General features: G+C 40.0%; 1 protein-coding gene across 1 annotated transcript in view; it reads left to right on the top strand.

Annotated features, from left to right (window-relative positions):
- Window positions 1-23,777, top strand: part of LOC134402260 (abnormal spindle-like microcephaly-associated protein homolog) — a 29,239-nt gene extending 5,462 nt beyond the window's left edge. The window contains exons 5-26 of the mRNA XM_063131666.1: window positions 1,477-1,722; window positions 1,918-1,985; window positions 4,799-4,940; window positions 5,024-5,154; window positions 5,587-5,762; window positions 5,856-6,001; window positions 6,086-6,171; window positions 7,289-7,504; window positions 9,354-9,558; window positions 9,659-9,804; window positions 9,892-10,014; window positions 10,133-10,264; window positions 10,570-14,451; window positions 16,462-16,625; window positions 16,743-16,902; window positions 17,837-17,986; window positions 18,539-18,709; window positions 19,794-19,986; window positions 20,777-20,931; window positions 22,113-22,289; window positions 23,385-23,557; window positions 23,652-23,777. Coding sequence (XP_062987736.1) covers window positions 1,477-1,722; window positions 1,918-1,985; window positions 4,799-4,940; window positions 5,024-5,154; window positions 5,587-5,762; window positions 5,856-6,001; window positions 6,086-6,171; window positions 7,289-7,504; window positions 9,354-9,558; window positions 9,659-9,804; window positions 9,892-10,014; window positions 10,133-10,264; window positions 10,570-14,451; window positions 16,462-16,625; window positions 16,743-16,902; window positions 17,837-17,986; window positions 18,539-18,709; window positions 19,794-19,986; window positions 20,777-20,931; window positions 22,113-22,289; window positions 23,385-23,557; window positions 23,652-23,757 — 7,148 coding nt within the window. The 3' untranslated portion in view covers window positions 23,758-23,777. The remainder of the gene's footprint in view (window positions 1-1,476; window positions 1,723-1,917; window positions 1,986-4,798; window positions 4,941-5,023; window positions 5,155-5,586; window positions 5,763-5,855; window positions 6,002-6,085; window positions 6,172-7,288; window positions 7,505-9,353; window positions 9,559-9,658; window positions 9,805-9,891; window positions 10,015-10,132; window positions 10,265-10,569; window positions 14,452-16,461; window positions 16,626-16,742; window positions 16,903-17,836; window positions 17,987-18,538; window positions 18,710-19,793; window positions 19,987-20,776; window positions 20,932-22,112; window positions 22,290-23,384; window positions 23,558-23,651) is intronic.
- Window positions 23,778-26,039: the final 2,262 nt, after the last annotated feature.

Below are 26,039 nucleotides of genomic sequence, written 5' to 3'. Positions count from 1 at the left end.
AAGTGAAGTTGGCAAGCGTACATGAGAAGGCTTTTTCCTGGCTTTGCATAGGATTTGGAACTGCCTGCTCAGGGAAATCCATCTGGTCTACTCTGTGATGACATTTTAAAGACGTCTGAAGACTTTTTTTTAGCACTTTAAATTCTTTAGAAAGGAGAACGATTGCAAAACGGGCAATAAGTATTTTTGCTTGTACGTTTTAAGTTATAACAAGTATCCCAAAATCTAAGATCAGCTAAGATTACAATTCCAGATTGATTTCTTTTGCAAGTAGCAGCTAAATTGAAAGAGAAGCATATATTATTATTGGTTAGTTAGATGAAATGTGGGATTTTTCATTCATGCATTATAGATGGCTAGTCTCACCAAAAGAATTTTCTTTTGACCATTCAAATGCATAATGGAAAACAAACTCTTTCCCAATCTGTGCTATGCTAATCAAGGAGTTTTGGTTTTCATTACCCATTTGAATGGTTGGAGGAAAAACTCCAATTGTGGGATTAAGAGTTTACAAGGCTTTGTAAGAGAACACATATATTCAGAGAGTTACAAATTTATTAAAACCTTCACATGGCCAAGATTGAAACCCAAATTTAAAGGAACAAGTAACCCATTTTTTGTGGCGGACTATTTCCTAGGAAAATTGTTACCATTTATTATATACAAAAACGATGTGTAGAAAACCATTGCATCTAAGTTCAGTATTTAATTTATATGATGAAAGTGAGAAAGGAAGAAAACAAATAATTTTCTTTTGAAATGGAAAGGATATAAATAAATATTATTTAACATGCCTTTTAGGATAACTCCTTACAAGGCAGTTTACAAAATCCAGAGGCAATAAAAGCATTGCATGCTTAGTAAAACCATACAAAATTACGTCGGGCAATAAAGGGGTGTAAACATTAATGACATTATTAGTTAATTTGAATTGCCTCTTACATTCATATGTGCAGAGCTGCTTTAACTTGACAGCTAATATTAAAAAAGCTTTATTAAGCAAAAATTCTTTCAACATGAGCCCCTGCCAAAGGAAGTGAGGCAGGTGGCTACTAGGAGGAGGGCTTTCTCCGCTGTGGCACCCCGGTTGTGGAATGAGCTCCCCAGAGAGGTCCGCCTGGCGCCTACACTGTACTCCTTTCGTCACCAACTGAAGACCTTTTTATTCTCTCAATATTTTAACACTTAATTTTAACTTAAATTTAAATTTTATTGTTTTAACTCTGTATTTTAATTTTATATCAATTTTGCTGCCTGGTTTTTTATTCTGGTTGTGCTTTTTATATTGTACTTCGTATTTGTGCTTTTAACCTGTTGGTTGTCTTATTATGGTTTTAATTTTTGTGAACCGCCCAGACAGCTTCGGCTATTGGGCGGTATAGAAATGTAATAAATAAACGTTAAATAACCAAACCACACTTCCTAGAAGGAGACAATATTAGATATCAAGATGTGCTATTGTTTTCTCTTTATCAGTCAATGCAGCATCTCTTATCTTGGGGACAGAGTCTTTCCATAAATCCAGTGTTCCTAAAGCACCGACCAAAGAGGAAGCATCCTTAAGAGCATATACGGCTCGGTGCAAGTTAAATAAGCTTCGTCGCTCAGCTTGCCGTTTGTTTACCTCTGATGAGATGGTTAAAGCAATAAAAAGGCTGGAGGTCGAGATTGAAGCAAAACGCTTGCTAGTTCGAAAGGACAGGCATCTGTGGAAGGATATTGGTGAGAACGTAACTGTTTTGATATTTATATGTAGAGAATTAAAGTAGTGTTAAATTGTATACAATCAAGTAGGGCAGTCTGTCTTCCCATTAGTTCTGTCATCAGCAATACACAGTTTCCATATAGTAACTTCATAGTTGATACATAAAGATATTAACATCTTTTCCAGCAATATTGTCGTTTTGCTTGTTGCAGGAGAGCGACAGAAAATACTCAACTGGCTTTTATCCTACAACCCACTGTGGCTGCGCATAGGTCTGGAAGTAAGTCTGTACTTCTCTGATGTACGTTCTGCCAGTAATATACTGTCTTGTAGAGTTTTTCTGAGAATGGTACTGGAATTGATTATTCAGGATCAGAAAGTCCTCTGGTTGATGCAGAACATTAAGCTTGGTGATAGCAGCTATTGATGACCAAATTGCACATTATGCATTTCAGGGTCATTAAGACTTATCCAGTATTAATAATAACTAATAATAATTTATTTCTTAGCCGCCTCTCCATTTTGATCGAGGAGGGGAACAACAGTAAGTATAAAATGCATAAAATACTTATTAAAAACAGTATACATGGTTAAAGCATCCTAAAAGCATCCTAAAATTCCACTGGATAGGCCTGCCAGAAGAGATCAGTCTTTATAGCTTTCTTAAATGCTAAAAGACTGTTAAATTGATGAATCTCCTCCGGCAGGCCATTCCACAGTCTGGGAGCAGCAGAAGAGAAGGTCCTCTGGATAATACCTGGCAGCCTAATTTTGGCTGGCTGAAGGAAATTCTTCCCAGAGGACCTGAGTGTGTGGGGCAGATTGTACAGGAGAAGACAATCCCGCAGGTAGCCTGGACCCAAACCATGTAGGACTCTAAAGGTGATAACCAACACTTTATACTTTGCCCAGAAACTAATTGGCAACCAGTGAAGAGATTTTAAAACTGGTGTAATGTGGTCCCCCCTAGGTGTTCCGGTGACCAACCTGGCTGCCATATTTTGAACTAGTTGAAGTTTCTGGACTAGGCACAAAGGTAGCCCTATGTAGAGTGCATTGCAGAAGTCGAGCCTTGAAGTTACCAGCACGTGCACTACTGTCTTTAGATCTTCCGACTCTAGGAAGGGCGTATCAGCCAAAGCTGATAGTAGGTGCTCCTTGCAGTCACATCTATCTGGGCTGTCATTTGGAGCGACGGATCCAGAAGCACCCCCAAGCTGCGAACACAGTCTTTCAGGGGAGTGTAACCCCATCCAGAATTGGTTGACACACCTCCAAACCTAGGTTGTGGCCTTTGACAGCAAGCACCTCCGTCTTGTCTGGATTCAGCTTCAGTTTGTTTTGGGTGAGAACAGAAGCTGCTTCAATTAATAATTCTTTTATTTTATGATGTAATTTTAAATTATTGAAAGCTGCTCTGAGTATTGCACAGCCAGTTGAAAGGTGGGATAGGAATCTGTATAGAAATAAATATTATACTACTTTGGATTCCATGCAACATGGATCGGATCCTTCTTTTGATATCTGTCCAATCACTGCTTCATTTTCTTCCACAGTATCTTCTTAGCTGTTTTCCTTAAATATCAAGTAAAGATAATTTTGTAATGACACAAATGAAAACTTAACGTGTATGATATGGTCTTGAAAGTGACTTAACAAATATGTGAATCCTATAGTAAGAAACAAATTCATTTTGATTATTATCTATCTGTAATAGCACATGGATCTACTTTAAGTAGGCCTTCTTTAGTTTCAGAGGTTGGTGTTAGTTTAACACCAGTTAATCACATTATAGTTAACCAAGTATCTTTGCTATCTAACAATTTACTAGACCATACATGTTTAGCTATTGCCCATTTGAGGAAGGCCATAGGTGTGGTCGAAGTTGATCTATAGCCATTTTCAAGAGTGCTTTCAGAAATTGTTTAAGTATGGGTTGAAAATTACTTTACAATTTGCATGCAGCAACTGGTCTGGACTTACCATTACACGGAAGGAAGCGGGTGCAGCGGTGGAGGAGGACGAGGGGAAGAGTGGCACTCTCTCCCTGCGTGAGCGGCAAGGAACTGCAAAGGGTCTGCAGTTCCTTGCCGCTCACGCAGGCTGCCGGCAAGTCCAAGAAGCAGCAGTCTCTCAGTCACCCTCATATCTAGCCTCCTAACCCTGTTGGCCAGCCAGCTTACTTTCCTTAGCCGGGACACATGCGCCCATGTCGCCAGCACGCTGCTGCCTCTGTTAGGGCTTTCTGCCTTCAGAAGCTGTGCTGGATGGATGTGCAGGTGCTGTGTGGCTCCTAAAGGTAAAAAGCCAGTGTGTTGTAGTGGCTATAGTATTGGACCTAGAGTCGGGAGATCCAGGTTCTAGTCCCTACTTGGGCATGGAAGCTCATTGGGTGGCTTTGGGCCAGTCATGGACTCTCAGCCCAGCCTACCTCATGGGGTTGTTGTTGTGAGGATAAAATGGAGAGGAGAAGGATTATATACGCTGCCTTGGAGGAAAACAGACGGGGATATAAATTAATAAGGACCTTACAGAGGCAGCATGCTGGCCACACAGGTATGTGTGTGTGTCCACGCTCGAAAAAGTAAGTTTCCTGGCAGCAGGCAGGGTTGGGAGGTGCAGCAAGGTGTGCAGACGACTGCATGGCTGCTACTTCTTGGGCACGTGTGGGAGGGGTTGGAAGTGGCCTTGGGCTGGGCCTGGAAGTAAGAAATCTCGAGCCACAAAGAAAAGAAATTGTGGTTTGAGGGGCCTATCCCTATCATTACATCTTTGCCAGCCGTTGGGGAAGGAAAATAAGAAAATGAAATGGTAGAGCAGAACATAGTGGTATATTCCCCACAATAGTCTTGCACTGCTTTGCAGTAAAGGTAAACGTGCTTGCTGCATTTGGAGACTGAATTATTTACTAGCTGCTTAGTGACTGAAGTGGTGTATGGGAACCTGAGCCTTAACTATTCTCGTGGGTTCTGTCAAGGCAAATACTGTAAATACTGTGTTGCTATTGGTTTTTTTTATGTCTTGTCTAAACTGAAGATCTGAATTGTATTATTATGAGGATTTTAAAAAATAGTTTCTGTCATTCTCTAACAGACCGTTTATGGTGAACTTATTGCCTTGGAAAGTAACAGTGATGTGATGGGCTTGGCAATGTTTGTACTCAATCGCTTGCTGTGGAACCCAGATATAGCAGCTGAATATAGACACCCAACTGTGCCTCACCTTTATCGAGATGGTACTTGCTTTTCTTTGCTCTTTTATAATCTGATTTATAGTTGAAACGTGTATATCTGTATAAAATCTAATACTGTATTATAGGTCATGAAGAAGCATTATCCAAATTTACGCTGAAAAAACTTCTCCTACTGGTTTGCTTTCTTGATCGTGCCAAATTGTCTAGAATTATTGATCATGATCCTTGCCTCTTTTGCACAAATGCAGAATTCAAGGTACCCTCATTTAAAACTCTATTATGTTAGTTTTCTGCTTAATTAGTAGATTTATTTGCAAGCCACAAGAAAGAACTGGCATATTAATTTTAAGATGCTTGTGTATTGCCTGAAAAATATTCTTTTATCCATAGAAGTAAAACAAGTGCTTGGTGTGAAATAAAAATTGTTTTTGTGTTTTATTTGAGTAATAGGCACACAGTGATCTGTTTTTATTGAAGTTTTAGCTTTAGAAATAAGTGGTAACTAGCAGCCTTAATGTTTGGGACGAATACCCATGATTGGATTAAAACAAACTTAGGGAGATGATAGGAGTCTTTTGCTTAACTTACAGCGCAATCCTATGTAGCTTTACTTGGAAGCCCTTCTAATTACTCGTGATTGTAGCCCTGCTATATGTATGCACATAATGATTTATTTCTTTTTCTCCAGTCTAGTAAACAGATATTATTGGCATTTTCCCGAGACTTTCTTAGTGGAGAAGGTGACCTGTCTCGCCACCTTGGCTTCTTAGGCTTTCCAGTTAATCACATACAGATGCCTCTTGATGAATTTGACTTTGCCATAACAAATCTAGCCGTAGATTTGCAATGTGGCATTCGCCTTGTGTAAGTTTTTATTGACTTTTGTTACTAAAGCTACAGAAAGATTTTACCTGAAAAAAATGAGTTACTTTTAACATGGAATGTTTGTATTTTCAGGAGAGCATTGGAACTTCTGTCATCAAACTGGAGTCTTTCCAAAAAATTAAGAGTTCCTGCAATAAGTAGACTTCAGAAGATGCATAATGTCAACATTGTTCTTCAGGTACTGAAAGACCATGGGATTCAGTTGAAAGATGAGTGTGGTAAGTTTTGGAAAGTAGTCCAGGACAAATATTTATAAAACAAATGTGTGGATGCTGCTAATCATTAACCAGTTTGATTTATAGGTGCAGCAATTGACGCAAAGGATATTGTGGATCGGCATAGAGAGAAAACGTTTGCATTGCTGTGGAAAATAGTGTTTGCTTTTCAGGTATGCATAATAAAAAAGTGGTTAGTTAATATTTACAGCATATGTTGTGGATATGTAGTATGCATTCCAGGACTTGTAATATTGTATCTTTGGAACTTTAGCATACTTCTCAAGTTGCTGCATAAAAATAGGCCATATGCAGAACCAAATACTACTGTAGGGCTGAATTGTGACCATTGCAATTAAATGTGGCATTTTGGTCTTGTACAACTGAAGTATAACAATGTAGATTTATTTATTTATTTATTACATTTTTATACCGCCCAATAGCTGGAGCTCTCTGGGCGGTTCACAAAAATTAAAACCATGAAAAGCATAATAAAAAAAGCAACAGTCTAAAAACACAAATACAAAATACAATATAAAAAGCACAACCAGAATAAAACCACACAGCAAAAATTGATATAGATTAAAATACAGAATTAAAACAGCAAGTTTAAATTTAAGTTAAATTAGGTGTTAAAATACTGAGAAAATAAAAAAGTCTTCAGCTGGCGACGGAAGGAATACAGTGTAGGCGCCAGGTGAACCTCCTTAGGGAGCTCATTCCACAGCCGAGGTTCCACAGCGAAGAAAGCCCTCCTCCTAGTAGCCACCTGCCTCACTTCCTTTGGGAGGGGCTCATGGAGAAGGACTCCTGTGGATGATTTTAAGGTCCAGGCAGGTACATATGGGAGGAGGCGTTCCTTCAAATAACCTGGCCCCAAGCCACTCAAAAGTAAATCGCATTAACTCAGTAGGATTTACTATCCTATGGAATCCTATTCTCACCTGGGAGTAAGCCTCATTGAATTCAATGAGATTTATATTTGAATAGACATGTATAGGATTGCATTGCTAGTCAGCATCGTTCTAGGATATGAAGTCTTTCTTACAACCTAGCAACAAAACTAAAGCTATCAAAGATACCTTATAACCCATCATTTCCCTGTTGCCATTTTAGTTTTGTTCTGAAATATCAGGTACTGCCAATTGTGTAGCGATAATCTGATTTAAACATCTTTAAATATCAAAGGCTGATTTTTCATATTTTCTGAAAATAATCATAGTGTTTTCAAATTAACTGTATAAGATAAGTGTTAAGAAAATATATAGCTTTTTGTGTGTTCTTGTCTAGGTGAATGTTGCCCTAGATGTGGATCAGTTAAAAGAAGAAATTGAGTTCTTAAACAACTTGCATGCTGTAAAAGCAAAGACAGCTGCTTTGGAATCGTACGTTGCTAGCAAACTGAGAAAAGACAGAAGTAGCTTTTATTCACCTGAAAGCTACAGTGAAAATGTAAAGCTGCTGATGGATTGGGTGAATGCTGTCTGTAGATCTTACAGTGTCAAGGTAAAGAATTCTTTCACCCAAAACAACTTCTGAAATGGATGTGCCCTGTTTTCTCCTGTGTGTGTTTGATAAGCTAATCAGCACTGAAAGTTTTATTTAGCAGATTGCAGGTGGGCAACTTCCAGAGGTCTAAGGGCAATTTTTGCCCTCCTGATCCCCTGCTGCATGGCCCCTTCAAAAAAGAAGGCCCTAAATTGCCAGTACGCTACCACCTTTCAGCAGCAAACTGCTCCATTGCACTACAGAACACTTCAGTGGGTAACTTTATCTTATTTGCATACGAAATTTACCCCTTTTCGCACTGCATAGCCACTTCAGAGTGCCAAAGGGGCCTGCTTTAGCTTGCAGACAAGCTAAATTTAGCAGTTTGGGCCCTCCATAGCTGCTATGAATGCCATTTTTAAAAATGTGGGTGCAGCGGGGGCCACATGCGACCTGTGGGCAACATATGGCCCATCCGTTTGGTAGACCAAAGCTTCAGTTCACTAATCAGTGGAAATGCCAGTTCTAATCAACATCAGGGTGCACACATTTGTTTTGATTCTGGTGTGTTTCTCTTCTAGGAAATGAAACAAACAATGAAAATATTATGATGAGGTCATGGTGTTTCGTAGGCTGTGTTTGTCAAAGTCCTGCCCATTTTCTTAGTAGCTTCCTTATGTGGAAGAAGATGTCTCTGGACTTGGTGGAGCACACACACACACTTATTTAATTAATGCAAGATATGGTAGAATATAGTGAGTGTAATGGCCTAATAGCATGCTGGGGCATGAAGTGAATAGGCAGTGATGGATGTGACTCTTAACAAATGCATTATGTTACTGTTAGACTAATTTTTCTTTATAGTCTGGCAACTAGTTTTGCTGGCAGGTCATGTGACGATGTGGATTATTACATTTGCTGCCAGTCAGTACAAACAACACTGAGCTAGATGGACCAATAGTCAGATGATCTTTAGGATAGTTTCATATGTTTGTAGGTGGTGATCCCAACAAGATTAATATTTTCCCTTTTTTCTTTCCAACAACTTTAAAGGAAACCCATGAGGTGAAATATGTCCTTTTGTAATGTACCAATAAGGACATAGCTTAACTAGTAACTTGTTGATGATTCAAAACTAGTTTAGCAAAGACCCAAGATAAAACAGTTGGCTTCATAGTCCTGTGTGTAAGTGGCTGCTCAGTTAGAAGGGTCTTAGAAATGGTAGGTTCTGTAGCTTTGTGCTGATATACCTGAAAATTTACTATTCTCAATTCTTTCTCATTTCCTTTGGATTTTTTTTTTTTTTTTGGTAAAACAACTGTTTGTAAGGTTTGTTGTCATAACCTGACTTCATTTAGCGTAAAAAATTGTGCATTGATTTTAACAGTATTCTGCCAGCAAGTACTCTCATATAATATTCCACAGAGAATAAAGAAAAGAGAATACCACAACATTATTTTGGTTGTAAAAGAGCAAGGGGTACTCCAAGTAAGCCATTTTCAGGTTTTAAATACTACTTTATGGTTGGGTTTCCCCCCTTTAAATTTGCTTTAAAAAAAAAGAAAGGAAGAAATGGGGAAAACTATTAGTATAAGCCTCAACCTGGTGCCCTCAAGATGTTTTTGACTACAAGTCCTAGAATTTCTGACCATTGGCCATGCTGGCTGTGGTTGATGTGAGTTGAGGTCCACAAAATCTGGAATGCTAGTATAATGGGATACAGTAAAGAGTAGGTCTAAACCAGAATTAATTCAGTAGAAATAAAAACTTAGAACTACTGTTTTTAGCGCATGGTATGCTGAGATAAGCACTAACAGATGTCACTGACAGCAAATATTTGTATAGTTCTGTTGTTTTTTTAATCTAGGTGGAAAATTTCACAGTATCCTTCTCAGATGGAAGAGTATTATGTTATTTGATTCATCATTATCATCCATGTTATGTTCCTTTGGAAGCTATATGTCAACACACTACTCAAACAGTAGAATGCACCAAAAGTGGTACGCTCGCACTGAATTCATCCTCTGAGTCTGATGCTTCTCTAAATCTGCTGAACGGAACTTTTGACCAAAGTGAGTTCATTAAATGGTGCTTGAAGGCAGACAGGAGATGGTTGCTTTCATTGTATCTGGTGTAATAAATTCAACCTGTTTTTGTCTCCTTTATATAAAGCTATAACTACTTCAGTGCTTTATAAAGAACTCCTTGACAATGAGAAGAGAAACTTCCAGCTGATTAATGCTGCAGTTTCTGATCTTGGTGGTGTTCCAGCAATGATTCACCATTCAGACATGTCTAATACAATACCTGATGAGAAGGTAATCAATCATGACCTTAAAATTCACATTTGTCTTGTTCAATCAGACCTTACTAAGTTCCGGTGTGTTCTGTGCTCTTTTTTTTAGGTAGTTATCATCTATGTGTCGTTTCTGTGTTCACGACTTCTAGATCTTTCTAAAGAGATTCGAGCAGCTCGTCTGATTCAATCTGCTTGGAGGAATTACAGATTGAAAGCAAAGCTTGCTCAGGTATTTCTTTCTATTGCCTTACAATTTGCTCTAAATTGTCAACAGAAATTGACTCTACAGGAAGAAGACAGAGTTGTTCACATTCATTAAGTCTGCTGTGGTTTCTCTCACTTGTCAGACGAAGAAGCAAAGATTTAATGCAACAGTTGTAATTCAGAAGCACTGGCGAAGATATTTGGCTCAGATGGAACTTCAGAAATTAAAAAAGGCAAACCAAGAAGAAGATGGAGCATCTCCTATAGTCATCCAGGTATGATTGACTGCATATGAAATCACTCCATCAAAATAACTGGATTTTCTAACTGATTGAGATTGCCAGGAGATGTGTCATTTCTGACCAGAATCATAAGATTTCAAGGTCAAGTAATGTGGGTCTTGCTATTAGGATGCCTTCTAGCCCACACCTCTGTAAAAAAAGAATCCTGAATCTTTTTATAAAGAAAATTAAAAACTTCAAGCGTGTACACACACAGAGAGGCAATATCTTTTTTGGTATTAAAAGTGTAAATGAAATAGATTATAACCACCATGTTTCTTCTCTCCCTTGTGCTTCAGGCTGCAGTTGTGCTTCAGGCTTGGTACAGAATGAAGAGAGAGAGGCAGCATTTTCTAAGAATGTGTGGAGCTGCTGCTGCCATTCAGACATACTACCGTGCATACAGAGAACAAACCTCTCAGAGGAAGAGGTTCTTGCAAGTTAAAAAGGCGGCTGTGCATTTACAAGCAACCTTCAGGGGTTATAAACTACGCAAAATGGTTAAACATCAACAGATAGCTGCTGTTAAGATCCAGACTGCTTTTAGGGCTTATACGGCTAGAATGAAATATCAAAAGTTGATCCAAGCTTCTCTTGTGATTCAGAAATGGTACAGAGCTTCCAAAGCCAGTTTCAAAATCAGAACAAGTTTTTTGAAGACCAAAGCAGCTGTGACTTCCTTGCAGGCGGCTTTGCGTGGCTGGCAAGCCAGGAAATGGATTCGGAAACAGCATGCTGCTGCAATTACTATACAGTCTGCCTTTAGGAGGTACAAAGCTCTTAAAGGATTCAGGATGGTGAGAAATGCTGCTCTAACACTTCAGCAGCATTATAGAGCCAGAGTTTTAAGTAGAAAACAACGGCAGGAGTATGTTGTGATTTGCAGTAGAATCATTCAACTCCAGGCAGCTTGGAGAGGGAGTCTTGTAAGGAAGCAAATCCAAAGACAACACGAGGCTGCTGTGGTCATACAGTCCTATTACAGGATGCATATCAATCAAACAAAGTTTAAATGTTTCAGAGGAGCTGTTGTAACAGTTCAAAGATGGTGTCGTGCTACTATCCTAGCCAGGAGCAAAAGGCAGGAATACCTTGCTTTAAAGAAAGCAGCTCTTAAAATGCAGGCAATTTACAGAGGTGTGAGAGCACAGCGAAAAATTCAACGAATGCACCGAGCAGCTGTTAGTATCCAAGCTATGTTTAAAATGCATCAGGATAATGTTAGATATTGGAGAATGAAACATTCAGCCACTATAATTCAGAGAAGATACAGAGCTTTTAGCAAGGGGAAAAAGGAACAGGAAAAATACCTTGAGCTAAGAAGTGCTTCTCTCATCCTTCAGGCTGCTTATAGAGGCATGAAAGTTAGACAAGAGCTAAAAACTTTACGCCAGTCTGTAATTTCCATTCAATCATTTTATCGAATGTACAGGCAACGGAAATCTTTCCAAAAATTAATTGCAGCAGCAAAGCTCATTCAGCAGTGGTACCGTAGCTGCAAAATTCGAAACGCTCAGGTGCACAAATACGGGCAGATAAAGATTTCTGCCCTCCGAATCCAGTCTGCATTCCGAGGCATGAAGGCAAGACTCCATTTGAAAAGGATGCATGTGGCTGCCACCATCATTCAAAGGAGATTTAGAACTTTTCTTCAGAGGCAACGTTTCATTTCTCTTAAAACTGCTGCTGTAACCATTCAGCAGATGTACCGAGCAACAGTGCTCTCAAGACAGCAGCATGATAGGTATTGGAGAATGAAACTGTCAGCTACTATAATTCAGAGAAGATACAGAGCTTTTAGCAAGGGGAAAAAAGAACGGGAAAAATACCTTGAGCTAAGAAATGCTTCTCTCATCCTTCAGGCCGCTTATAGAGGCATCAAAGTTAGACAAGAGCTAAAAACTTTACGCCAGTCTGTAATTTCCATTCAATCATTTTATCGAATGTACAGGCAACGGAAATCTTTCCAAAAGTTAATTGCAGCGGCAAAGCTCATTCAGCAGTGGTACCGTGGCTGCAAAATTCGAAACGCTCTGGTGCACAAATACAGGCAGATGAAGATTTCTGCCCTCCGAATCCAGTCTGCATTCCGAGGCATGAAGGCAAGACTCCATTTGAAAAGCCTACATGCGGCTGCCACCATCATTCAAAGGAGATTTAGAACTTTTCTTCAGAGGCAACGTTTCATTTCTCTTAAAACTGCTGCTGTAACCATTCAGCAGATGTACCGAGCAACAGTGCTCTCAAGACAGCAGCATGATAGGTATTGGAGAATGAAACATTCAGCTACTATAATTCAAAGAAGATACAGAGCTTTTAGCAAGGGGAAAAAAGAACGGGAAAAATACCTTGAGCTAAGAAATGCTTCTCTCATCCTTCAGGCCGCTTATAGAGGCATCAAAGTTAGACAAGAGCTAAAAACTTTACGCCAGTCTGTAATTTCCATTCAATCATTTTATCGAATGTACAGGCAACGGAAATCTTTCCAAAAGTTAATTGCAGCGGCAAAGCTCATTCAGCAGTGGTACCGTGGCTGCAAAATTCGAAATGCTCTGGTGCACAAATACAGGCAGATGAAGATTTCTGCCCTCCGAATCCAGTCTGCATTCCGAGGCATGAAGGCAAGACTCCATTTGAAAAGCCTACATGCGGCTGCCACCATCATTCAAAGGAGATTTAGAACTTTTCTTCAGAGGCAACGTTTCATTTCTCTTAAAACTGCTGCTGTAACCATTCAGCAGATGTACCGAGCAACAGTGCTCTCAAGACAGCAGCGTGAAGAGTATCTCTGTCTCCGTAAAGCTGCTGTCATGGTGCAGTCTAGCTTCAGAGGTCAGCTAGTCAGAAAATTTGTGAAACGAATGCATCTGGCTTCTACAATTATCCAAGCTGCCTTTAGAATGCATATAGCTTATACTCATTACCGAGCTGTGAAGTTTGCTTCTGTTACGATACAGCAGCATTATAGAGCATACAGAGAGGCTAAACGTGTGAGAGAACTGTACTTAAAACAGCGCCATTCTGCTTTAGTTCTTCAGGCTGCCTACAGAGGTATGAAAATACGACATACCTTGAGAAAGCAACATAATGCTGCAACTATCATACAAAGTAGCTATCGAAAGCACAGGCAACAGTGTTCCGTCCAAAAAATACAACGGGCAGCCACAGTTATCCAGAGAAGACTCAGAGCCAATAAGTTGAGCAGAATTGCAGTCCAGCAGTATTCATCTGTTAAGAGAGCCACAATTTGCATTCAGAAGGCTTTTCGCAGGATGAGGGCAAGGCGATGTTTAAAAAGGCACCAAGCTGCTATTGTGCTGCAGCGGAACTTTAAAATGCAGAGAGAACGCAGAAGTTACCTTGCTTTCAAAGCAGCTACTATAGTTCTTCAGAGACGGTACAGAGCATTGATTCGGGGAAGAACACAGCGTCAGGAATACATTTCTGTTCGTGGAGCAGTTGTTTGTGTCCAGTCTTCCTATAGAGGTTTTAAAATAAGGAAAGACATTGAGTGCATGCATTTAGCAGCAAGGGTAATTCAAGCATCATTTAGAATGCATAAGGCTAGGCTCTCTTACCAGAGGCTGAGGGACGCTGCTGTTACCATACAGAATTACTACCGATCTCACCTAAAAAGGAAACATCAGCGAAATGCGTATCTCACATTTCGGAAATCTGCTGTACTGGTTCAGGCCACTTATAGAGGTATGAAAACACGTCAAAAACTGAAAGCCATGCATGTCTCAGCCACTGTCATCCAGTCTCTTTATCGCATGCATGTACAGCGCAAACAGTACAAATTGATATGCTGGGCTGTGCTAATTATTCAATCTGCTTATCGTGGAGCAATAGCACGCAAAAAGGGAATGGAAGCTTATGGAGCAAGTAAAATTCAGTCCTTTTTTATGGCAGAGGATCACACAAAATGTATTCAGTTCAGAACTGCAGCTCTGGTGTTACAGAGTCAATGCCATGTAAATGAAGCCAGAGAACAGTACCAGAAATACTGGGAAGCTGCACTTTTAATACAACAGCGCTATCGCTCTTACGTGACTGTAAAACATCAGAGACTAGCTTATTTACAAAGTCTGAAGAGTATCATCATTATGCAAGCTACAGTCAGAGGCTTCATTGAACGTCGAAGGTTTTGCAAAATGAAAAGAAGTGTAATAAAAATCCAGGTATTTAGTAATACTTTCCCCAGAATTAATTGTTACTGTTTACAACGCTTTATATTTGTACAGAAGAACCACTCTTGAGTTAAAAGCAAAGTTGGGAGTACAGTATTAGATGCCTGCTATAATGACAATGTGAATGCAAGCTTTCCCAACCTGGTGCCCTCCAGATGTATTGGAATACAACCCCCAGCATCCTGACTATTGGTCATATTGGCTGGGGCAGGTGGGAGTTGTAGTCCAAAACATCTGACAGGCACCCAGTTGAGGAAGGCTGATGTGATGGTTCCTTCTTAAATCCTATCTCCCAGAAGTGTTTTTTGGGTTGCCATGGTCTTTCCCTAATTTTCTATTTTATATCGGAAACAAGACATATATGCATCAAGCTAAATTTTATACTTAAAGGATCTAAATCTCCCATTGAAAGCAGTTGTATTTTTTTAAAAAAAATAGTTTTGGCTGGATCTTGTGCAATTTTTTCTACTGATTCAGAAGCAGACATGAAAGCCAAAAGTTGGGGGGGGGGGGGGTAGAGGGCATTTTTAGCCTTTTGACAGAGCAAGTGAGGGGTTGCTTTCTTATTCATCAAATTCCTTAGGTATTGCTTGAGATATTTGTCCATTGCTGGTACCTAAATTATTTATCATTCTGCTTTCTTTCACTAAGGCACAAAACATGGTAGTTAGATCTCTTTATATATCAACAAAGGCTGGTGATGTCAGATCAAGAAAATAGTATTTCTATCCATGTTTTCAGCAAGAATCTTACAGGTGGGGTGGGGATGTGGGGAGGATCAATTGATCTTGTTTGGCCTTCAGCAGTAATAGGGAGTGCCGTGGGGCTTTCTTTGGATGGCTGCTCCACTGTTAAATATAAATAAGAGCCATTTCTTTGATTGTCCTATCTTGTAACATTTTTCTAAATAGGTCATAGAAAGGAATTCTGATTGGTAGGCATAAAGGTTGATGCTAAGATTGACTTTGCCAGCAGCCAACTCTAGGATGAGGGCTCAGAAATGTATGTTTGCAAAACACTGGTAAATGAAAAGCTCTTGCAATGCATGTTGCAAAGCTCCAGATTTTCTTAAACTAGAAATTGGGTTTTCTTGCTCCCACCATGTGGCGGGTTTCTTTTGCGCGAAAAAAGATCCTCTACATTGGTGTATGGTGGATTAGAATCTAAAATAGAAACTGTCTACATATTACTATTAGCAGTTTTTACCATGGGGCCAGTTCTGTGAAACAAAAATATTTTGAATAGGATAATGTTGTAGAGTGGTAGGCACAAGAAAATTGGTGCTGACCTTTCCTCACTGTATGCATTTGCTGTTTTTCTGCATTTTTAGGCAGCTTTGATTTCAGGGACAATCCATTTTATAAAATGTTTAACAGTTGGTTTTAGGGTATAAGTCTAAATGTCTACATCAGGAATTCTTGATGTATATGCAGGCTTTACTCATGATACTGGACTAATTTCAGTGTTTGAAATACCCCAACTCACAAGTGGTCAATGACACATAGAAAGTGGATTCCTTTACCTTGTGACTGAGGCTCTTTGCATGTAATGGTGGCAAACCATGGGGTTATTAACCCACAATTTGCCATGGCATATGCTAGGCGAGTTCCACAGCCTTTAATTTTTTTTTTTTTAAAAAAATAAGTTCCTGAACAACATCCCAACCCAGATACTATAAGTTAATTGTGAATTAAACAATTAACAGATAACATAAATACTTATTTTGTGTTATCAGTGAGTTGTTTAATACACGATTAATCTATAAAGCCTGGGTTCAGATGTCATGTAGCAACCCCCAATTGGGGGTTGAATATTAAAAAAAAGGTTGCAAAACATGTGGCACACAATGTCGCAAATCTTGGATTAATTAACCTACTATTTGCCTCAGTTAAGTGTGAACTGGTTCTCTATGTAAATACTGGGCTTTTTTGGGATGAAAAATCAATGGATGTGAGTGCAATTCAAAATAATAGTAATGCTTTGCATACATTTCTCCATTAGGCTCTTTTTAGGGGCTATAAAGTAAGGCAGTTGACAGCACAGAGGCCAAGCGTTTTTCCACAAGCGTGGTTCATCAGATGCAGAACAATGGAAGAATTCAGAGCCATTGAGAAATCTACCTGCGTAATTCAGAGTTACCAAAGAGCTAAGCAACAGAGGATATGGTAATGCATTCTGCACAAGCTTTAAATATTAACCACTCTTCATTACGTTTTGGGGGAGGATAAATGAGGAAAGCTCAAAACGCAGGTATTCAATGTTCACATTTGTTTTTCATGTAGGTTTTTGAAGATGAAAGCTTCTGTGATTCTAATTCAAAGGAAATGGAGAGCAACTATGGCAGCAAAAGTAACTCTGCAAAAATTCCTGGCAATCAAAACAGCTGTGGTAGTAATTCAATCTGCTTATAGAAGATACGATGCTAGAAAACAGTTTAAAAGGGTAACTACCCATAAAACTGTCTTTTAGTGGGAAAATGAAGGGCATCGACACCTGATTTAATTAAATTCAGCTGAACATACACATGACCTAAGGTTTACATTAGAACTGCCACTCAACTTTATTATTTTCTTAATATTTGTATTAGCCTTCAGTATAGTTATTTTCAGGATGGTTTATAGAACTGGAATGTTTGATACTCTTTTGAGAAGAACAAAACTTGTAACTCCCAACACTGGATTGCCTAGAAAGTGTAGACTTACGCATTCTTCATATTTAATAATGATCTATAGTCTATATGCTGAGGTTTTATTTTTTAATTAATTTAATAAAAATCTATACCACTCTTTTGTCACTAAAGGCAATCTCAGGGCAATGTACATAAAGTTATAAAACCGATTTAATACAGCCATAAAAATTAGAGACATGATTCTTTTAGAATTGGTGTAACATGGGTCCATCCAGGTAAACTAGTCAGAATCCTAGCAGCCAAATTCTGGACCAGTTAAAACCCAAGCTTTATTCCATACCTCCTTCCTCAGACTCCATTTGTATGGATTGAGGGTTGGTTCATGAAACGCCAGTGGTGGGGAACATATAGCCACCCACATAGCCAATGGTGCAGAATGATGGGAGTTGCAGTCCAAGAATATCTGGAGGGCACATGTTCCCCACCTGCATTGTATACCCTTGATGTTCAGAATGCTATCTACCATTCTGAGTACATAGATGGCATCATGGGAAATAGCAACACTTCAGCTGAAGCTAAAAAGTAGAGGTTGCGGAGGCATCTTTGAATAGATAAGCAGATGGGTGAGTCAATGAGCATCAACATCTTGTTGACTTCCATATATTAGAATCTGAAAAGTTGGACATCCCAAAGTTGCCCTTTCTCTCTGGTTTGAGTACTAATTCAGTTTATTTTTGTTTTCTTTAGGTTTTGGAAGAGAGACGGCAGAATCTTCTGCTTCATTTTACAGCTGCTGCATATCATCATCTTGCTGCTACTAGAATTCAGAGGGCTTACAGAATTCATCTTCACTTGAAACATGAACACTTGCAGCTGTCTTCAGTTCTGTACATTCAGGTTAGTTTTTTTGGATCAAAGATGTAATTTGAGGCATTCCTTTCTCTTTAATGCATTTAGTCTTGGTCATAAAAATATTCAGTCTTTGTAGTACTTCATGTTGCTTAAGCTTGTCTTGAACTTTAAAACATTCATCTAGACCAGGGGTGGACAGAGGGTAGATGCAAATGTACTGGTAGATCTCTGGGTGATATGTAGTAGATAGGCAAGGTTTTCTGATTTCTGGTTGTCTACTCCCCCCACCCTCCATTGTAAGTGCTGAAATAAAGAAAGCATGGTATAGGATTTTTGTGTAGAAAGCATTATGAGCGCCATTCAACTCTGGTATTCAAAACAAAATCTTGGGCTCAGAATTCTATAATTTTAGACTCATGCTCTTTGCTCCAGGCTCCAGTTGGTGAAACTGGAGGGTTGAGTTAAAAACAAAGTAGAGATCCCACAAGCCTGAAAAATCCCCACCCCTGATCTAGACCTTCAGTTCAAATCCTTTTGAAAAACTTTAGGCATCTTTATCAAGATAAAAGGCTTTTTTCTCTCTGTCTGTTTGAACAGCGATGGTATCGAGCAAAACTGCAGAGGAGGAGATACCTACAATATCGTGAGAAAATTATTATATTGCAGAGAAGGGTGAGGAGATGGATTAGTTGCAGAAACGTAGCTGCAGGTGGAGTTCAGGAAAAACTGAGCCAAAAAATCCTTAGCAATGGAATAACTAAATTTCAGGTAAATAAGCATCGTAGTGAGATGGTATTGCTTTATTGAATCATAAATAATATTTAACATTTTGTGTTTTCTCCCTGCACGTGTTAATGGTAGAAATGGAGCTGTGGTGCATGAAGGAAAATGTTCGTAGGTCAGTCATAAAGCTTTGAAAGTAAAAGATCTAGTTTCAACTCCTATCCTCTCCAGATAGTGCTGGAAATGAGCCCTGCCTGAAAACCTGGGAAGTAACTGCTAGTCAATATAGGCAGTATTGAGCGAGATGGACCATGGTCTGACTCAGTGTAAGGCATTTCCTATGTTCCTAGGAATAATGGGATATCATCACAGAACGAAGAGGATTGTGGATTCTAAGGGGGGTGAGGGCTCCATTGTTGGCTTCCACATTTGGTTTAACCTAGAGAATTCATTTACTGAAGGAGTGGAATTAGGATCCCTCTTGCTCTCCCCATGTTATGTCCGAAGGTCTGATTTCCCACCCTCCACATTTTTATCTTGCCTTAATTGTCAATACCTCAAGTCAAGTAGCAGTCAGTACAAAATCTTAAACCGAATACACTCTAGAAACCAGTAAAAATGAGCAGATGAAAATGAACATAAAAGCAGGTGAGAAAAATCAATAATAATTTAGGGGGAAATACTAAATATGTGCAAGAAGGTGCTCGTCATGAAATTGTGGACCTGGTAAAAACTGGTTGTCTGGTCATGCATATAGAGCTAATGTATCAGCTTTGATCTGACTTTTGGAAGATGCCTGGAGGTTCAGAGTAAGGGAATCAGGCCTGTTACTGATTTCCTTAGTGTCACCCTATCCTTAGTGTCACCCCAAGTAGTCACTGAACACGTAAAAAGAACCTAACTTCTTGTTGGGGAATAACCTATGAACTATATCTAAAATCTAGCATGCCACTCAAGCATCCTCAGTTGAAATACTGCATCCATGACCCACTTCATACGTCTGTACGGGTAGAATTAACTTTGGGAGGCACAATGTTGTACTGCATTGCATTCCAGAATGTTAAGTGGTTTTCTCCTCTCTTTCTCTCTAATATATAAAGTCTTTTCCCTCCCATCCCTCACTCATAAGGCATTGTGGAGAGGATATTCATGGAGGAAGAAAACTGATACTCCAAAAACTAGAGCTCTGCGAGATAGCTTGTTGATTGCCAATAAAGAAAGCAATGAAGAGAAGAAGCTGTGTAACAGAACTGCGCTTGCCATTGATCGCCTTCTCAAATACAAACACTTTTCTTACATTTTGGCAGCCTTAAAAGATCTGGGTTAGTAATTCCTTTTTTTTAAAAAAAAAATCCTCATACACCAATATGCAAACTACCAGACTTTGTTATATGGTGTATATATATATATGTGTGTGTGTGCGTGTGTGTGTGTGTGTGAGAGAGAGAGAGAAAGGGACAGAAGTAAAGGGTTTAAAAGAACAGTTACTAACTCTGAGTCTTGATCTGAGAAGCACTAGTGTTCAAAGTGGGAGGTAAAAAAGAATATGGGATGGTCCAATTATGTCCATCTCAAATGAAGTGGGATGGTATCCTGTCTCATCCCACCCCACTTCATGAACTGAGAAACACGAAAACTAACATCTGGTGGACTTCTCCTTCATCCCCAGCAGTAGGCCTGTCCACGACTATTCTATTTGTCATGCAATCAGAACCACGTGAGGGGTAGAGTGTGGCTGCACTGACTGCTCCTGCCCCCTTCATTGTGGCTCCCCCATGCATTTTGCACACCTTCAACGCATAGGGACTGACGGTGTGCAGCAGAGAGTCTGTGGACACTTTAGTGCTATGGCTTCTAAATTAAAATATTCTGTTCTAAATTGCCTGAGAGGAGCCTACTCAGGTACACTGCAGGTTTCCCCACTGCAGACCTTCAGCCCTATCAATTGAAGGGTGGTGGTGCGAAGCAACGGGGACACAACTTCCCCTCTCCTCTGTGTGAGAGGGAACAAGTGAATGGGGTTTGTATATCAGTGAGAATTGGCCACTGGATCTACCTTTCTTTCCAACAGTATTGCGATTTTGAATCATCGTTTCTCTCTCTCTATTCCAGAGGTTGTAACTAGACTATCTCCTGTTTGTTGTGAAAGTATGGCCCAGACTGAAGCAGTATACGTTATTTTTACTTTGATACGGAGTTGCAACCGTAGTGTCCCTAGCAAGGATGTTATCAGATACTCAGTTCAAATTCTGCTTAATTTGTCAAAGGTATTTACTTTAAAGTTTTCTTGAAAACAACCTACTTTCGTAAATTTGTATTATAATTATAATGGCTGTGGCTCTCAACACTGGACATCATTTCCATCCTTTTCTCTTCTCCCAGGCATTTTAACAGCATTCAACAACGTTAAGTTTGTTTTTAATGGACCCCAGAATAGTTGTTTTTAAATAGATACTGTTGTTTTTATACTGTTGTTTTTATGTTTCTGGCGGTTTTTTAAATTTTGTATACTTTTTTCATGTTTGCCATTTTTGGCTGTTGTGAACCGCCCAGAGAGCTTCGGCTGTGGGGCGGTATATAAATGAAATAAATAAGATGTTGCTTAGATAAGGGACCTGGATGGGACACAGCCTAGTTAGATAAGCTGGATACATTTATCACTGGTTCTTTTAAAAGTTAAAAAGTTGAATGGATACACACACACACACACACACACACATGCAATAGAATAACAATTAGTGTCTGTGTGTATCCATTCAGATTTTAAAGCTTCCTCTTAACAGTTTTCTTCAGTAAAACGTGGTCTATTTTCTTTTTCTGTTAAAGTACATACCTGAGACCAAAAGAGTTTTAAAGCTGGTTTAGTGGAGTCAGCCAGTGAAAAGAACACTTCCACCTTTTGGCAGCAGAAAAGGTCATGGAAAGAGAAAGGGGGAAGAGGGGACACTATTTTGACTTTTTTCCTTTCTGCTCATGGAACAGGGTGCTACTTGACTGACAGGCATCTATGACATGGTTCAGATGATCGAACAACCCATGATTTGTGAACTATGGGTTGTTTTGGTTCATATAGGAGCAAGCGAGAGTGCTGGCTTCTGACTGCTTGCTGGCTTCTGCTTTGCTAAACTCTGATGTGTGAACCTGGGAGAAGGAACCCAGTCTTTGAACCCATGGTTTATTCTTGGGTTAAAACTCTGGGTTGTTCCTCCCACAACAACCCAGAGTTCCGGGATCACAGGAAGCAACCCAGAACACCAAACAAAAGCAGGCGACTCGCAAATGTTCGCAAACAAATCATGGTTAACAACCTTGGGTTGTTTCATCATCCAAATCAGGTCTATATGTCCACCCTAAGAGTTTTATTGATTTGAAGTACAGTGGAACAGTCTTGCTCAAAGTTGAGATTCTTTAGACTGTATGTAACATGAACTGTTTTCTTCTCTTCAAGTATGAAAGGACTGCTCAAGCTGTTTATACAGTGAAGAATTCTGTAGAGACTTTATTGGATCTACTTCAGATGTACAGAGAGAGAGCTGGTGACAAAATTTCAGAGAAAGGCGGAAGCATTTTTACCAAGACATGCTGCCTATTCGCTCTTCTTTTGAAGGATTCAAGAAGAGCTTATGTAAGCTTTAATTCTCTTTCCCACCCCCACCCAGGCTAACATCTTCCTCTTTCAAATTGTCAGGGCTGCTGGAGAGATTTAATACTGCCAACTGCTAATGTACAAACCTGGCTGGTACTTTGGTGAATTTTTGGGTTTGATTGTTGTCTTCTTCGCCCATTTCCTCACTCTATCCCAAATGATTGTGTGGCACTGTAGTACTGGCATAGTAGAGCAGCTGGGTTTTTTAACCATTCTTGCCTGCCACATCTGTAGCCTGGGATCACACATAATGTTTCAAACAACCAAGAATTCACACACCAACAAACCTCCCTCCCCCATGAATTCTCTTTGTGAGTTCAACAATCCCATAGTTAAGAGAGGCAATTGCTTAGAATATTGTTGGATGGGGCCTGGATAAGGCAAATACAACTCTGTTGGCTGGGGATTGTAGCTAGGTGGAAAACAGCAGTTGGGAAAGGACAGTTAAGGAGTTGATGGTTGCAAGTTTAGTCAGTTGGTAGACAAGGATGGACATAGCCTGATGGATCCAAAGGGAGAGGCGGGTAAGAAATTATTATTATTATTATTATTATTATTATTATTATTATTATTACTACTACTACTACTACTACTACTACTACTACTACTATAGAAGGACTGAGAAAGCTGAGGGAAAAGTGAATAGCTATGGCCTGGATGTTAAACTATTCTTTCCCTGTGGGATAACCATACACGGCTGGTGAAGATGCAGACTAGGGAGCAGATGGCTGTGTTATGCCAGGAGGGTGCACTAAGATCTTGTTAGGAGAAGGTTATACAAGCCGGCAGTAAAAACACAGATAAACTGTCCAAGCAGCCAGAAATACAACAGGAAGAGATTTAGAGGAAGGCTGTACCCAAGAGCTGGACTTGCTTGTGATTTGGCTGGAGTGGAGGTTTTTCTCATACTGTGAATTGCAGAGGTAACAGAAACATTATGGTGAAGATTAAGTATATTAGGGATGTGTAAATAAGATGTAGTCCAGCAGAATCCCCCAAAATATATATGCTTTCAGGCATCATTGAACAAATATTACACTTCCTTTTACAGTAAAATTGTGGCTTACTTTTCAGGAGATCCAAAGCAGACCTCGAGTAGTTTCTTGTCTTCAGAGCCTATTTAAACTAACAGCCCGTAAACATAAAATGGATGCCCAAAGAATACTTGCAAAACAGAAATTAGGTGCATACAAAAATGGGTATTGCTCTGACCCAGTAACTCCAGGAAAAGCAGGATTAATTTCAAGGTAAGAAGTCTTACTTTAAAGCCTTATCTTCGGCCTTAAAAAAGTTCACAAGTCCTGCTTTCTTTTTTTAATAACATTTATTTTCATCCTACAGACAGAGACCAGATTGGGTTTTAAGGAAAGATAATATACCCGAGATTGTTGATCCACTGCAGGCCATTGAAATGGTAATGGATACACTTGGAATTTCTTTTTTGTAAATGCCATTTTATACAATAAAATGGGGGAAATGACTGAATTCATTGTTGACTATTGTGACTTGTATTTTACTTGGAAATTATTGTCTCACTTTTATATTTTTTTAAAAATAAACTTGTGTTTAAAGTTTACTGCTTGTGTTTAAAAATTATTTTAAAAGGGTTTTTGTTAAGCTCTCTGTTTCTGGGCTTTGGGAGGGAAAGTACAAAAGTACTTTCAGTTTCAGTTTCCCCTAGAGCTTGGCAATATGACTCCACCTCCCTGAGTAGCTGGACAGACTAGGGAGTGTCAGGAAATTCATCCTGACTGATAGCAGCCTATCAGGAATTCCTCACCTTGGAAACCCACATCAAAAGAGAGTCCACCTGGAGGAATAAATTATTCCCCGTCCTGAGCCTAATCTACACCTTCAGCCCTTTTGCCAAGGGAGGAGGGGTGGTTGTGAGTTTTCCCGTTTCTGGGATATAAGCACTCATGGGGCACACGTGAGCAAAGTTTCCCGCATTTTCAGGAATACCGTTGCGGGGAGGACGTGTGCCCCATGATGGCGCTTTCGCATATGGATCAGGAGAAGTGGGTGGAGATAGGCAGATTACGTGGCTACGGGGATGTTCTTTTTATGACTCGTCAGAGATGCACACGTACACAAATGCACAGCTACAGATGGGGGGGTAGGGAATGTCTGATGCTGCACAGAGATATGTTTGTGTTAAAAAAAACCAACACTCAGCGATGAAAAGTGCCGATACCCATGCACACGCCCCTCACAGCTAATTGGCTGTTTGCTGAGCCCGGAACTCGCACTGAACAGCAACAGCTTCGCGATGGGGGGGGGGGGGGCACACCAGCTGCAGAGTTTTGAATTTTACCATGATAGCTGGAAAAAAGTGACAAAAGCAGTCAGCAATATTCTGGGAAAAGTGAAGGGTGGACCTGAGATCACCGTGGGAGGAGCTGTGCATATTATTATTATTTATTGCATTTTTATACCGCCCAATAGCCAAAGCTCCCTGGGTGGTTCACAAAAACAATTCAAAGTATAAAACAAACAGTATAAAAACAATATATAAAATACACATTAAAACATACCATACATGATTAAAACATCCTGAAAACATTCTAAAATTTCACTGGATAGGCCTGCTGGAATTTATTGCTTTTTGAAATTCTAAAAGACTGTCAAGTTGATGACTTACCTCCGGCAGGCCATTCCACAGTCTGGGAGCAGAAGAAGAAAAGGTCCTCTGGGTAACAGTTGTTAATCTAGTTTTTACTAGCTGAAGTGGATTCTTCCCAGAGGACCTGAGTGTGCGGGGAGGATTGTACAGGAGAAGGCAATCCCGCAGGTAGCCTGGACCCAAACCATATAGGGCTTTAAAGGTGATAACCAACATTTTGTATTTGCCTAGTAGGGAAGGCGGGGAACAACATTAAATATAATATTATACCTAATACTAGCTGTACCTGGCATCATCCGTCCCTCCCCTCCACCACTCCCCACCTGCGTTTGAGTTATTGAGCTGTAATAGTGGGCAGCGGAGCCGTGGTTCTTCTTCGTGGTCTCTATGCATCACACATATGGGCTTTGCGCCTGCGCAGAGACCAGACCGGAACCTACTATAGCTGAGTGGAACGTTTTTGGCGGGAACCCCTCCCCCCACGCTACCGCGCATGTCCATGGGGTTCCCGCCCTTACCTCAGTTCTTCGTCGTCCGCCGTTGTGCATAGACCAGCTAACCGAACCTCTAGCGTTCTTCTAGTTAACTTACTTAATCTTTCTTTAAACCTGTTCATTCTTCAATCTTTCCTAATTCTTCTTACTTCTTTCTTATCTATAAAAAAAAAAAAAAAAAAAAATTTAATTGTAGATAGTTTTCTCTCAGCGACTTCGGTCGCCTGAGGCCCGTATGGCAGCGAAAGCCCCGTTTAGGAAGTGTGTACGGTGTGGAGCGAAACTTCCTCCGACGGACGGGCACTCCCTTTGTCTCGTTTGTTTGGGAGAAGGACACGTGGTGGAAGCCTGCCACCACTGTATGTCGTTTACAAAACAAACTAGGAAGCATAGAGCCGACAGACTTCGCTCTATATTGTGGGAAAAAGCTCTCAAGGCTACTGAGGCTCCCAGTATGGAAAAAACGGCAGTTGGTAAGTCCGTTACTGAAAAAACGGCAATCCGTAAGTCCGTTACCGACAAACCAGCAGACCGCAGCACTGAGGTGCAAGCCAGAGTTCATAGGGCACAGATACCCCTCACACCTGGCCGGTCTTTGACGAGTTCTATGGC

This window comes from Elgaria multicarinata, chromosome 1, assembly GCF_023053635.1.
Source record: "Elgaria multicarinata webbii isolate HBS135686 ecotype San Diego chromosome 1, rElgMul1.1.pri, whole genome shotgun sequence".
NCBI lineage: Eukaryota > Metazoa > Chordata > Lepidosauria > Squamata > Anguidae > Elgaria > Elgaria multicarinata.
The sequence above is the reverse complement of the archived record's forward strand: the minus strand, read 5'-3'. Positions and strand labels throughout refer to the sequence as shown.